General features: G+C 33.5%; 2 protein-coding genes across 2 annotated transcripts; one reads left to right on the top strand and one right to left on the bottom strand.

Moving 5' to 3' along the window:
• The first annotated feature begins 5,695 nt into the window (after window positions 1-5,695).
• LOC126764113 (glycine N-methyltransferase) lies at window positions 5,696-7,853 on the top strand. Its single transcript, XM_050481911.1, has 4 exons — window positions 5,696-5,951; window positions 6,035-6,162; window positions 6,225-6,481; window positions 7,256-7,853. Exons 1-4 carry the CDS (start codon window positions 5,737-5,739, stop codon window positions 7,517-7,519), a joined length of 864 nt encoding a protein of 287 aa, XP_050337868.1. The 5' UTR covers window positions 5,696-5,736; the 3' UTR covers window positions 7,520-7,853.
• Window positions 7,854-10,702: 2,849 nt separating this feature from the next.
• On the bottom strand, window positions 10,703-13,082 carry LOC126763955 (probable cytochrome P450 313a4). The gene is made up of 7 exons (XM_050481730.1): window positions 12,897-13,082; window positions 12,637-12,822; window positions 12,197-12,269; window positions 11,967-12,093; window positions 11,543-11,686; window positions 11,040-11,466; window positions 10,703-10,978 (listed from the first exon to the last, which is right to left on the bottom strand). Exons 1-7 carry the CDS (start codon window positions 13,078-13,080, stop codon window positions 10,815-10,817), a joined length of 1,305 nt encoding a protein of 434 aa, XP_050337687.1. The 5' UTR covers window positions 13,081-13,082; the 3' UTR covers window positions 10,703-10,814.
• Between the last annotated feature and the right edge of the window lie 468 nt (window positions 13,083-13,550).

The raw sequence follows: 13,550 nt of genomic DNA, 5'->3' as shown, positions 1-13,550 counted from the left end.
ATCCCAGTAAAATTCCGGATCTAATTGGCATCACAATTTATACGGGCATAAACCCACAACATCAATAAATTTCCAATAATGAAGATGGGAGCTCAGATCATTCCGCTCTCATTATCAACATAAATATGCCTGCCTGTACAAGGTCGAGGACAAAATCAAGTTATAAAATTATTAATTAATATAATTTCAATATGTTGTCAATAAATGTGTGGGTCGGATCCTGATTGGGACGTTGTTAACCCAACAAGAATACTGATGGAAAACATATATCCCACAAACTTATATAAACCAATAATTACAAAAATACAATAAAATACTAGTACTCACCAACTTCACAATATGTCAAGAACATTAGCATAACTATTAATTAACCTTTCAGCCGATTTCGAAACAGTAAAAATATAATTATCACAAAATTCCCTACGAATTATGAAATAGACGTCCAATTATTCACTCTATTTTGGCAAATGAACACTTGTTTACCATTTAAAATACCATTTGTATGCACAAATACCGTTAAGAATGGTACAAGCTACGAAATGGGACTAACTTAAACCATTTTAACCCTTATGTGAGCACCCAGTTTTAGCCACGTTAATGAGCACCCAGGGTACCCTGGTACCCATCACTATAATAAAACACTTTCGATGTTTGGAAGCGAACGAAATTATGAAAAAACAGGGGGTTAGAATCGACATTATGAACTATTATTCGAACAATTTCGAATACTTTGTCGACTCAATCGAGCATTTATGAGAGATAATAATTGGCAGTTCGTAATGGAAGATCATCTATCACCTCATCAATTAGGATGGTGAGCAAAATTTTGTCCAATGATATCACGACTTTCACCGTACGGGGAAGATGACCAGTGAGTCAGAAGAGAGTGAAGCAGAGGACACAGCCGCAGGTGTATCGACTATAAGGGAAGAAGCAGATATAGAAAATGGCGATGAACACATTGCAAAAAACAGAACTGTCTGGTGTAAGAAACCGCCTGAAATTCGACAAACTGCTTCTCACAAAAAAAAGTGGCCCTGCTAGATCTACAGAAATATTGTTAGGAGATAAATTCAGGACTATAATCTCAGTTGAAATAATTGATTTTATTGTTCGCTATACTAACCAGAAAACACTAATCGTCTATAAAGATTATAACGCGCAAAAACCTAATTCGAATAGAGTTTGGCGTTCGGTCACTGTGTAAGAAATGTATTTGTTCATTGGAATTCTCATTTGCTCTGGCGCCAATAATACTATATGTGGAAGAGTAACTCGTATCCTCTTTATCTTTATCCAACACATGCCAAGTATGTACAGAAAATGATAAAGCTACTCCTATACGTGATTTATGGACAATGTTCAATGCAGATTTGGGTAAAGTAAAGTACGGAAAATTATACTTATCGTAGGCACACAAAATTCACACAGTACATTCCTTTGAAACTCGAAAAAATGGCATGAAAATTTGGTGGATTTGCGATATTGAAAACGCTGCCAATGTTCGAGAAAAAAATTAAGGAAAGAGAGTAACAAAAGAACTTACAGCTCCGTTCAAAAGAAGTTTCCGAAATATAACAATGGAAACTTATTTTACGACTTTGCCTCTTGCTAAATACTTACTCCCATGAAAATTGACAAGCACTGCTACATTGAAGAAAAATAAACCTCATAAGTGTATAACGAAAGTAATATGTCCTGCTTGTGCTGAATAATTAATGAAGATTTTAATAAATTTATGTTACGAATTCATGTTATTAGTTATTTATTATCCCAAGTTATATAGTTAAAACATTTATCTATATTGAATCTCATTTACAGATGATTGCATTGTTTTTCATATAGTGGGTACCCGGGTACCCGGGTGCTCCCCGCGAGTTACTTAATTTCATACATAATTTTCAGCTTCATACAATTTTTTTTTCCATTTTGAATACTGAAATAGCTTTGTTGGAAGTTAAATCGCAAGGATCCGGAAGCTCAGTTCGATTAAAAATTATTTCACCGAATTGCTAGAAGAAAAGTGTGGTGGTGGGCACCCGGGTACCCGGGTGCTCACATAAGGGTTAAGCACTTATTCTCTACGCTAGGTACCTTTAAACATACACCGGGACACACACGTCCCGTTCGGATCGAAAGGGTTAATTCGATTGCTTCCATGTTGTTGATATAATTGATGCATAGTTTTATAATGAGCATATATTCTATTTTCATAATCTGAGGCATATGGTTTTTTAATAAAGTTTGCGAGGCCCCCTTTTTTTTAAATTGATTTGGGCATATGGAACACAAATCTGGCACTGCAAGTAGAACGTAGAACTAATTCAAAGATATCAGTCGAAAACAGTCAGGTTGATCCCAAACGCTCCATGGTACATCAAAAATGTTAATTTAAACAAACTCTTTAAAATAAATATGAAGTGCGAGATTCATAAACTCCGTCCGAGATATCTTAATCGCCCAAGCTGCCACCCCAACATACACGCCATTAACCCACTAAACAAAAGTGAAGATACCCGCGGGTGGCAACGCTACATCCCTTATAGCCTTGAGAGACAACAGTGTTAATCCGGATTAATCAGATCCAAATTTGTAGGTGACAGATGGCAGCTATGCGAGTTTGAAACTCTCGTAAACAGCTGATTGTCATTTTTATAATATTTTCAATGAAAATGGAAGAAGATAAACATGGCGGTTGTTAGCCGATCAATTGTTACAAAACCGCACTATAACATAACATCATAACATAAAACTTGTTTTATTATTGAAAATTTAAAAAATAGCTGTCAGTATTGCTTGTTTTTGATTCACAATAGATTCAGATTGGCCATTTTTAACATTGCTGCCAACGAAAATACAACTAACTCTCTAAAATTTTGAGGATTAATTGGGAGTTAGCAAGAGAGTTAACTTCACTAACTCCTGAATTAATCGGCATTAATGCAGTATGTCGAGGCTATTAGACTTACCATTTAGATCTTAAATTGAACTAATTCAGTTCTAATTCAGTTCAATTTATGATCTAAATGGTATATGTAATAGGTGTAAGTGTAAGCGTAAGTTCTAAAGTATATGTAATACTAATTTAAGTGAATGGTGACATATAGTAGAAATCTTATACTTCAAATGCTTTTAATGTATTTAATGGATAAATTGCAATTTTATTATCAATGCCAATCTTTAAATATAATAACATTTGCATATTGTCACACGACAGATTGTAAATAATATGAAAATATAAAAAAAAAAATTTACAATATACATATGTATAAATAACTAGTCTAAACCCGTGGCTCCGCTCGCTTTTTGTTGTCAAGGATATCATTTATCGTGAAAACAATATAATGGAATAGTTAAATTGGCAACCTACATTTTTTACTGACATCGTAAATCACTTAAGGAATAGTACGAGTACATACATAAATATGTATGATGTAACAACATCTTCACAGTCTCTGCATCTGCATCGTATATCGTTACACATCTGTGATCAAATTGAAAGGTGAATTTTGTCCATTTCGTCTCCTTCAAAGAAATCCCCTCCCGCTACAATACACTTATACCAACGAATTTTCCAGTCATCATAGCACTTGGAAAAATCCTCGTCGCGATGGCATCAGACGCTTGTGAAAAGTGGCTGTCCGAGTTTTGCGCAAATAAGTAGGTAGGCTTCTGCGAGGACGCATATTTGAACTTAACCCGATCACTGTAATACATTTTATAAAGCATTGAATAAAGAGCAAAAAAGCGGAAAGGAGATATTTGACAACCTTATACTTATTTCAAAGAGAGTCTGCATTCAATGCTGCTGAAGAAGAACTCCTTCCGTCATTGGACATACTAATGTTAGTACACATATGTATGTATGTATGTATATCGTATAGCAATAAGCTGTTATTATACTCTTGCAACCAATTGCTACATAGTATTATAGTTGTGTTCACCTAACGTTTGTACGTAATAAAAAAAATTCGAGTTCGTAGATGGGCGTAATCGGTCTACTGCCACGCCCACACATCACCATTAACCGAAAACCTATAAAGTGTCATAACTGAGCACTAAATTAAGATACTATAAAACTGTAATTTAGCACAGGGGATCGTAGTAGCAAGAGGCATCTGTGGATAAACAATTTTGAAAAAGTGGGCGTGGCTACAGTAACCAAATTCGCCCAGCATGAGTATTACAAGAACTCCTACCGATAGTGTGAAAATGGATGAAATCGACTGAAAACCCCGCACACTCACCATATAACGGTATTGTTCAAAACTACTAAAAGCGTGATAAATCAATGTGAAAATTGGACGATGAGCGTAGCACCGCCCACTTTTTGGTGAAATCCCATATCTCCGGACCCGCCCAACAGATTTCGACAAAATTTGGTACGTTTTCATGTTCCTATATCACGTTGTGAAAATGAGCAAAATCGGACAACGACCACGCCTACTTCCCATATAGCACAATTTTAAATTCCCCTTGATTCGTTCGGTTTCCAGTACACAAATCAAGAAGCAATTAATACATTGAGATTAAACTTTGCACAAATAATACCTTTAGTGTGTGCCACCTTATGACAGAGAATTGTTCAAATCCAACTAAAACTATTCAAGACTCTAGGTACCGAGTATGTGGACCCCAGTACCTATAGTTGACTTTTGTTTGAAAATATCGGTCAATGTGTGCGGGTCAATACTTCTCAGAGCCCCCATATATGAATCTAATATAAAGATTTTAGAACTTTCTGTTGACGAAGTTTAGTTTTTGAATAAAGCTTTTTAATAGAGCTTTTATTGTTGTACCTTAAAAATTATGAAAAATATTGCTTTTTAGTTTACATTTGTTACGATTTACATCGTAAGGTATTTCCCTGTCTTTGGTTAATGCAAGAGTATAAAATGTTCGGTTGCACCCGAACTTAGCTATTTCTTACTTTTTTTTAATTGCCCTTTATAATCTTTTATGAATTACTTACTTACTTGAGCTCAAAAAATTATACGAAAAATAGAGGGATTTTTATTGTCCCATTGTACTGTACATTTTCAAAATAAAATAAATTTAAATAAAAATTAACTTAGTAAAGGTCAAGGCTCATAACAAATTAAAGATAATAGATGATCACGTATAAATAAATATTATTACACACGTATTGAATAGTTTATTTGATAACGAAAGCTATAAGTGTACATATACATATGTATTATATTGTGTAAATATTTTAAAGCGTTGTGATTCACATAAAATTTTAGTGGACAATTAGCCCAGCAGAAAATTTAATTATGAAGAATGTTGACCAATATTTCGGTAGCAACCGAATATAGAAGAGAGTTGAAATGATAAGAGTCTCAACTAAATTGTATTTGAAATGATGGAAAAATATATGTGACCCTTGAGAAAGCCAGGAACCCAGCTAATGAACTTAAACTTGTAGTTGGTTCACGAATGTGAAAAACTATACCAAAAAGGATGAAATAAAATATAAATATACACAGCTATTATAATATGTACATAAGAGTATGTATGTGTACATAAAATTTTTACATATTTGCAAATAATTCTCACTCAGAGGAAATGACGTAGGTTGTTGTTCCTTATTCGTTAGAAAAGTAATGAATTGCTCTTTAACGTATTACTGGGTATACGCATTTATAAATTAATATATTGTGTTTTCGTTTAGGTAAATTTTAAATGATTTGACGAATTTGAATTCAGTTCAATTCCTGAAATTCAACTAACAAGATGCCTACCTCTGCTGATAGTGTTTTCATTGCCCGTTCTGCCGGTATATCCGCGGAAGGGGTACGAGATCAATACGCCGACGGCAAAGCGGCTAAAGTTTGGGAAATATTTATTGGGGACAAAAATTCACGTACAGAAAATTATAAAAATTTCTTAATTGAATTACTTCGATCAAAAGGTTGCAGGCGTATCCTCGATGTAGCGTGTGGAACGGGGTAAGTTCACTTGCTTACTTGTTTACGCATTTACAAAAAAAAAAAAAAATAATCATAAAACTGATGATCTCACCGATATCCAGTGTTGACTCAATTATGTTGCTGGAGGACGGCTACGAGGTGGTTTCAGTGGATGCCTCCGACAAAATGTTGAAATATGCATTGAAAGAGCGCTGGAACCGACGTAAGGAGCCAGCTTTCGATCGTTGGAGTAAGTCGCTTTAATCCACAATTAAACTAGATAGAATAGAATATTAAATATTTTTCCAATAGTAATTGAGGAAGCTAATTGGCTGACCTTGTACGACGATATTAAACCAATTGTTGGCGAGGGATTTGATGCTGTGATTTGCTTGGGAAATTCGTTTGCCCATCTTATGGATGATAGTGGAGCGCAGCTCGACCACAAACAAGCTATTAAAAATTTTCAAAAGTGTCTTAAGACTGGTGGAATATTATTTATTGACCACAGAAACTACGACGATATCTTAGAAACGGGAGACACACCAGCGAAAAGTATATATTACAATGTGAGTACTTATGTATACATATACGAGTGTTTTTCGGACGTTCAAGATATTTTATCATAACTATAATATATCAATTAGGAAATTTTATTGTCCTTCCTTCCTTGAAAGAAAAACACTTTATCCATATATATCCTATAGAACGAGGTGTCGAATACAAAATTCAATTTAATGCTCACTTATTAATAAGAACTAATTTGCAAAATATTTCTTTTCCTAGTTATTCATAATTCGAAGAATCTTAATGTAGTATTTACACGATCTAATACTGTCTTAATAATAATCTGTTTATTAATTTATAAATCACGTCGGTAATTAATAACGTGAACTCTGGCTTAATTATTTATAATAACGCAAACAGTGTAGATTTCAAAAAATACATACGTGCTCATTAGATTATTTACTCAGAATTAGGTATGTAGTAGTGAATGTTATTTTTTAAATTTATTTTAAATATCTTGTTAGTGTTTTTTATTATCGGAGTTGGCAACGCAGAAAATGTTGGGAGAGATAACAGCAATGCAAATAAATACTTATTTAAATGTTTTAATATCGAGATGATAATATGAAATGACCTGACACAAATATTTTATTTTGTGGTTTTGTTTTAATTTTAATATTATTGTATTATATTGCTTTAATTAGTCGTGATAAACTCGGGCATACATTTTACCTTACTTTAATGTGGGTTTTAGGAATATTCATTCATTTCTTTTCTGAGTATACTCCAGTATTTCAAATAATCGTTTACTTATTAATTGTTTAATTTTATTTCAGACAAGTCATACTGCTGACATTAAAACCTCTGTCCTTTTGTATTGCGGAAAACCTGCAATGGTTACCATGGACTACCAGATTGAAGGAAAAAATTTGAGCAGCGAATTTCGGCTTTCGTACTACCCACACGCTCTCCAGAATTTTACCAAAATACTTAAAGAAATTTTTGGAGAGAAATCGAAACATAAATTATATGGCGATTTCAAAGAAATACAAGTTGAGAAGAAACCCGCCTTTTATATACATCTTATTGAGAAACAATGAATGAGTTAAGGTTTCTTAAATGCTTTTAAATTATATAACTTTACGTCGCCGTGTGTATGTGTTATCTATTACCACCTTAAATATTAATTATATTATGTACAATGTATTTGTAAACATATTTTACTGCACTTTTGTAACAAAGACAAAAATTAATTTTATTTCTATGCAAAAAGTAAGAAAGGGTTAAGTACGATATTTTCAGGTGGTGGTAAAACTTTAGATTTTATTACAAAATGTTGGACATGAATTTAATATTCGTTATTTGAAAAATTTGTAAATTGATTATAAAAATATTTGGTATCTTATAAATCTATAACCTATAGATCACGCTTTATCCTGCGCTTTGCTTTACTTACACAATTCACCAAATCAACATGAACATTAGTGCTGTGCGAAGGTACATACATACGTTTTCAGCATTTTGGCGGAGATTAATTTATTGGTGCTAGGAAAGTCTGTATTGATTATATTAATTTGCGAAATTTCTTAGGTATGTCCTTTGACCATATTTTTATGCTTTTATACTTTGTGTAACAAGTTGGGACAGTATAAACCTTTCGTACTCATGAACTCCTAAAAGGGAATCTTCTTTTAGTGAAAAAAAAAATAAATTATTAATTTACAGACAGGTATAGAATATAGATAGTAGCTGATCAAACTAAAGTCCTTTCCAATTTGACAGGATATCTTCTCGAAATTTACATTGATTATTGTACGGCACCATTATCTTCGAACGTATTGTTCTAATCGAACCACTATAGCAAATAGCTGCCTCACAAACTGGCTTATACAAATCAAGATAAAAATCTTTATAAATGATCTTAGTTTCTTATTAAGTAATCTTAATTCGACTTGCAGGTGGTTTCAAACAACGTTGATATAAGAAATACACCTGTGAAGGGAGTCAACGAGCGAAATTTAATGTTTTTTGTTTGTTTTTCTCTGCTATGTATTATATGTTAAATGTATTATTCTCCTTTTTTACTGGCGTAGACACCGCTAACAACAGCACGCCAGTCGTTTTTGCTATTTGGAGTCAATTCGAGATACCAAGTGCAGCCAGGTCCTTCTCCACCTAATCTCTCTAACGGAGTGGAGGTCTTCCTCTGAATCGAAAACCTTCAAGGCTGGAGTGTTCTCTTCCACCTGGACAACATGACCTAGCCAGTTCAGCCGCTGTCTCTTGATTCGCTGAACTTTGTCAATGTCGTCGTACATCTCATACAGCTCATCGTTCGATCAACTGCGGTAAGGCCAACTCATCAGATGATGTTATTTTCCATGCCTCCGGACCATGTACGTTGGGAGAAGGGGTGTGTTGGATTGGGAGTCCAAACTGGAACCTGTTGGCAAGAGTGATTCTGCGTTGGATTTGAAGACTGATATTGTGATTTGTGTTAATGCTGGTTTCAAGCCAGACGAAATTATGACTGTCAACAGTGACGTGCGAGCCAAGTCCCGAAAGTGGTGACTGTTTGTTTAATGACAGGATATACTTATGTATTTGGTCTTGTCGTCGTTCACTTTCTTATCCAATCATATAATATTATCGGCGTACGCCAGAAGCTCTACATTCTCATAGAAGATTGTACCTTCTCTATTTAGCTCTGCAACTCGTATTACTTTCTGCAGCAATAGGTTGAAGAAGTCACAAGATAGGCCCTTCTCTGAAACCTCGTTTGGTATCGGACGACTCGGAGGGGTCCTTTTCTATCCTGATAGAGCTTTTGGTGTTGCTCAGCCATATTAGGTTCGTGGAGATACCATATTCTGACATAGCGGCATAGAGGCAGTTCCTTTACGTGCTGTTGAAGGTGGATTTAAAATCGTCGTAGAGGTGGTTTGTGTCAATCTTCCTTTCACAGGTCTTTTCCGTGATTTGGCCCATAGCCAAAATCTAGTCGATAGTAGATTTTCCAGGTCTAAAGTCACACAGATAAGGTCCAATCAGTTTGTAGACTCTAGAGGTGTTTCCTCCTCAACTTTAGTATGCTCTAACCATCAGCCGCTACATCACCTTACGTTAGTCGCCGCATCCTTTCGTAGAATTTTCGGGCTGTACCCCTTTTGGCCAGCTTCTTAAGCTCTTCAAGTGTGGTATATGTATGGGGCATTAATTCAACCAAAGAAATGAAGTTTTATAATACATATTGAACAGGTTTTATGCAGCACGTTCACTTAAGGTAGCGACTCCAATCCTAAAACGCGTTTTTCTCAGAATGGTGTTTTTCAAACTAAAAAGAAGAGTTTGAAGATATCATTTGAAGCTTTTATTTTTATTTTTTGAAATCTTCTTATTTTTTTTACGAAAAACTGTCGAAAAAAGTGCCAAATTCGATACTTTTTGTTCATCACGGATACGGAATAGAGCCAACAAAATGTTTGAAGATATTATGTATATGCGAATAAAGTAAAGTATTGAATCGTTTTCACTCATCATCTCAAAGGTTGACCATTTTTTCGATAAAAAAATATATAGCGCTGAGGTCTTATGTAATATGGGAAGTAGTACACTTTCGCCCATTTTCAAACTGGAGCATAAGGATTGCATTACACCCCTTTTTTAAATCAAATTGGTCGAGGAGTTGCTGAAATATGCAACTCCACCTAAAAGAGAGCGATGCAGCATAACCATTTTCCCAAAAGTTTGTTTGATATTTCTTTGGTACTTTGTAAGATGTGTATGTATTTAGTGGTGTGCCATTATGGTCCATTTTTGGCAACTGCAGTACTAACATCTTTAGAATGCCAATAAACACGCGCACCAAGTTTCATCAAGATATCTAAGTTTTTCTATTGTCATCCCGATAATTATGAAATAAGTTACTCTTTATCTAACTTGATTAATTTTAGGAGTTACAAACAACCGTTAGTTGAACAAAACGACTACACTCTGTGCAATGACTTCGATGAGGTGCGTCGTCCATTCTTATGACAGTTGAGTCAATACTCGGATTTTTAGCACACGACGAAATTGTTTGGAAATGTTTATGACAGCTACAAAAACAACTAAGTGTCGAAAAGAACGTGAAATTTGTCAATTAGTTTCATATAGCATTGCGATCGCTCAATTCTTTGAATTTTTTGAGGTCTATTAATATTCTTAAATTATTTTAAATAAAATAACAATATTTATAGAAATTTGATTCAACAGAACTTATTTAGGATTTATTTTAACTCAAATGATATTTTTTATGCAAAGTGACACCGTAAATTTAATTATAGTACGCACATATATTAATTCTATTATTACACGTTTTTACTTGTACATACATATTTAGGTTACGTAAGCGAATTACATCTGTCGTTTATGAATTCTGATCAGTGGCGCCTGCTTAAGATTTAATGTTATGTTTTCGACAAAATGTAAATTATTGTACTGAAAGTCGGTAGTGAATCTGAAATTTCTTACAAGTTTAGACACGGCAATTTTTAGCGACAGCAATGCATATTTAGACCCTAAAAAGAAACATTTTAATTACATCCATTCAATTAATAATGAATCTACTGAAGTTCTTACCAATACAATTCCGTATACCTTTCGTAAAGGGTATATATGCGTAGGGATGTTTGCTGTCTATATTTGATGGCAAAAAGTTTTCAGGATTAAAGAGGTGAGCTTCCGGTCCCCAAATATCTTCTCTGCGTTGCATATTAAATATATCTATTAGAACTTGAATCCCCTTTGGCAGAACGACGCCATTGCTTAGTTTCGTGTCTGAAAGTAGCTGTCTTCCCACTACTGGGACAGTAGCCATTACACGCATCGTTTCGTCAATCACCATGCTAACATAGGAAAGTTTTTGTATGTCCGAATAATTCATTTCGAAAGACCCGCTTTCAGGCCACAATGATGAGACTTCTTCAAAAGCTCGCTCCTGGCATTGAGGGTGCATTGCCAACAGAATTAAAATGTGCTTTAAAGTGGTTGCTGTCGTTTCAAACGCCTGCAGATTAATAAACAATATTTATTAAAATATTCAACCTATGTAAATACATAAATAACTTTTATGTCAACCATACCCCGAAAACTATGACAATTGATTCATCTTCAACATTTTTACGTGAAAATCTTCCTTGTTGAAGTAAGTCAATAGCTCGATTTATAAAAATATTGCCATCAAGCTTCAACTGATCCGGCAAAGTTTTCGTGCGTTCCGTAATAAGCTAAATTAAAAACATCGCATCATTTATTTATGTATTGTATATGCAATTTTATAAATGGTACGCATGTAATTAATTACCATATACATACATATGTATATGTGACCTGGTCTACGAAAAGGGAGCTAACGTGCGAAAACTAGTTTTCTGGGAAAAGCTGTTAAAAATAATCGTCAGTTTCTCGTTATCTCATTAATTTTTCTCCTTTTTTTTGACACCTAAGCCCCCTTTCCGTAGACCAGGTCACATATAGATAAATACTCGTTTGAGTCGATGTACTTACATTGCCTATGAATTTGCGAATAACCGTTTTAGACCTTTTATATTGCTCGTAGTCTCCTAAAATCCAAATCATCGCTTTCATGCTTAACCACGACAATGTACCCATTTCGGTAATTGTCTCTTGAACGCTTAAAAACCATACAAATAACGTAATAATATAGGTACACATGAACATATTTATACCATACATATGTTGATTCTGTGGTTATTACTTATGTTGTTCATACTTACTATGGAAAAGATTGCAATAAAGACTCATCCACAGCTGAGCCATGAAGTCTTAAATTTTGACCCATTGTAGTTTCTGAAAAATAATTAAACTCTAAGATTTTATTTATTTTACAAACATTTTTTATTGTTGTTCTGATAACGAATTTATTCATAAAAGTTTTGACTAATCTCCTGTTTTTTGTTTGATCAACTATCGTCTAATTAGAAATAAAATTAATTCTTAATCCTTAAATTTTCAAAATAAAACTTACATTATAAATATATCTGATCTTTTTATTGGTGTGATATTTGAAAATAAATAATATTTTTTATGTGATTAATACCGCTTCTTTTTAAATAAATATATTATATATTCATTTATTGACTCTCTTTTGTCTCTTTAATATTACGGCTTTGTTTGCGAAATGCTTGAATAAATGTCGACTTAAATAAATACTTACGGGTGGCGATTTTTAAGGTAAATTTTTGCAGTATCGGTACCAAATCCACTCCATCAACATCTGTTATGGTTTTAAAAACTTCCATTAAGTGATCAACCTCTTTATTAAAGATTGGTATAAAATTAAGCAATATTTTATGCCCAAAAGCCGGATTTAATAATTTTCTATGATAACTCCATTCAGGCTCTTTGTTTATATAATTATAAAAGTATTTAAATTTAAATCAACCAAGTAAATATATTGAAAGTAATACGTATTACCGTCTATCGTAAACAAGCCTGGTCCAGTTGCATCCTCTACTCCCTTATACACAAAACTCTTATTGACACAATTTGGCGAAGTTAATATGTCCTTAGCTATTTGAGGCTCGCTCACGACTGCTATGGGAAATGGACCGATCCAAGATAAGAACAGACCGCCATATTCCGCCTCCTTCTCTTTCATTGAATTTAATATTTCTGAAACGAAAATTACATTAGAACTAATTATAGCAATTCTGTTCTTTATACGTAAGTAAATACATAGTTATTATCAAATTAATAAGAAGAAAATATACATACATAGTATATATATATCATAATATATAATAATAATAAAGTATACAACAATAACAAAAAAGTAAAGTACCAGTAAAATGTGTAGTTATAACTAAGTTCGGGTATAACCGAATACCTCATCCTCTCCCAATTTTCAAGCATCAAATCTTTGTACATACTTTCAGTTATTGACAAACCTTCATACCAAAAGATGTTGCGTAGAAGTTCAAAATGTATCATTTGAAAAAAAACGAAAGGATTACATTTAAATTTGGTATATTATTAATTTATATTGTAGTCCGTAGATTCAATTACTCTCACTGTTACATTTTGCTGTTTGTCTCAAATATATAAATATATTGGCTTTATTGAGAAAAA

The sequence above is a fragment of the Bactrocera neohumeralis genome, chromosome 2, assembly GCF_024586455.1.
Source record: "Bactrocera neohumeralis isolate Rockhampton chromosome 2, APGP_CSIRO_Bneo_wtdbg2-racon-allhic-juicebox.fasta_v2, whole genome shotgun sequence".
NCBI lineage: Eukaryota > Metazoa > Arthropoda > Insecta > Diptera > Tephritidae > Bactrocera > Bactrocera neohumeralis.
This window is presented reverse-complemented; position numbering and strand designations above follow the sequence as displayed.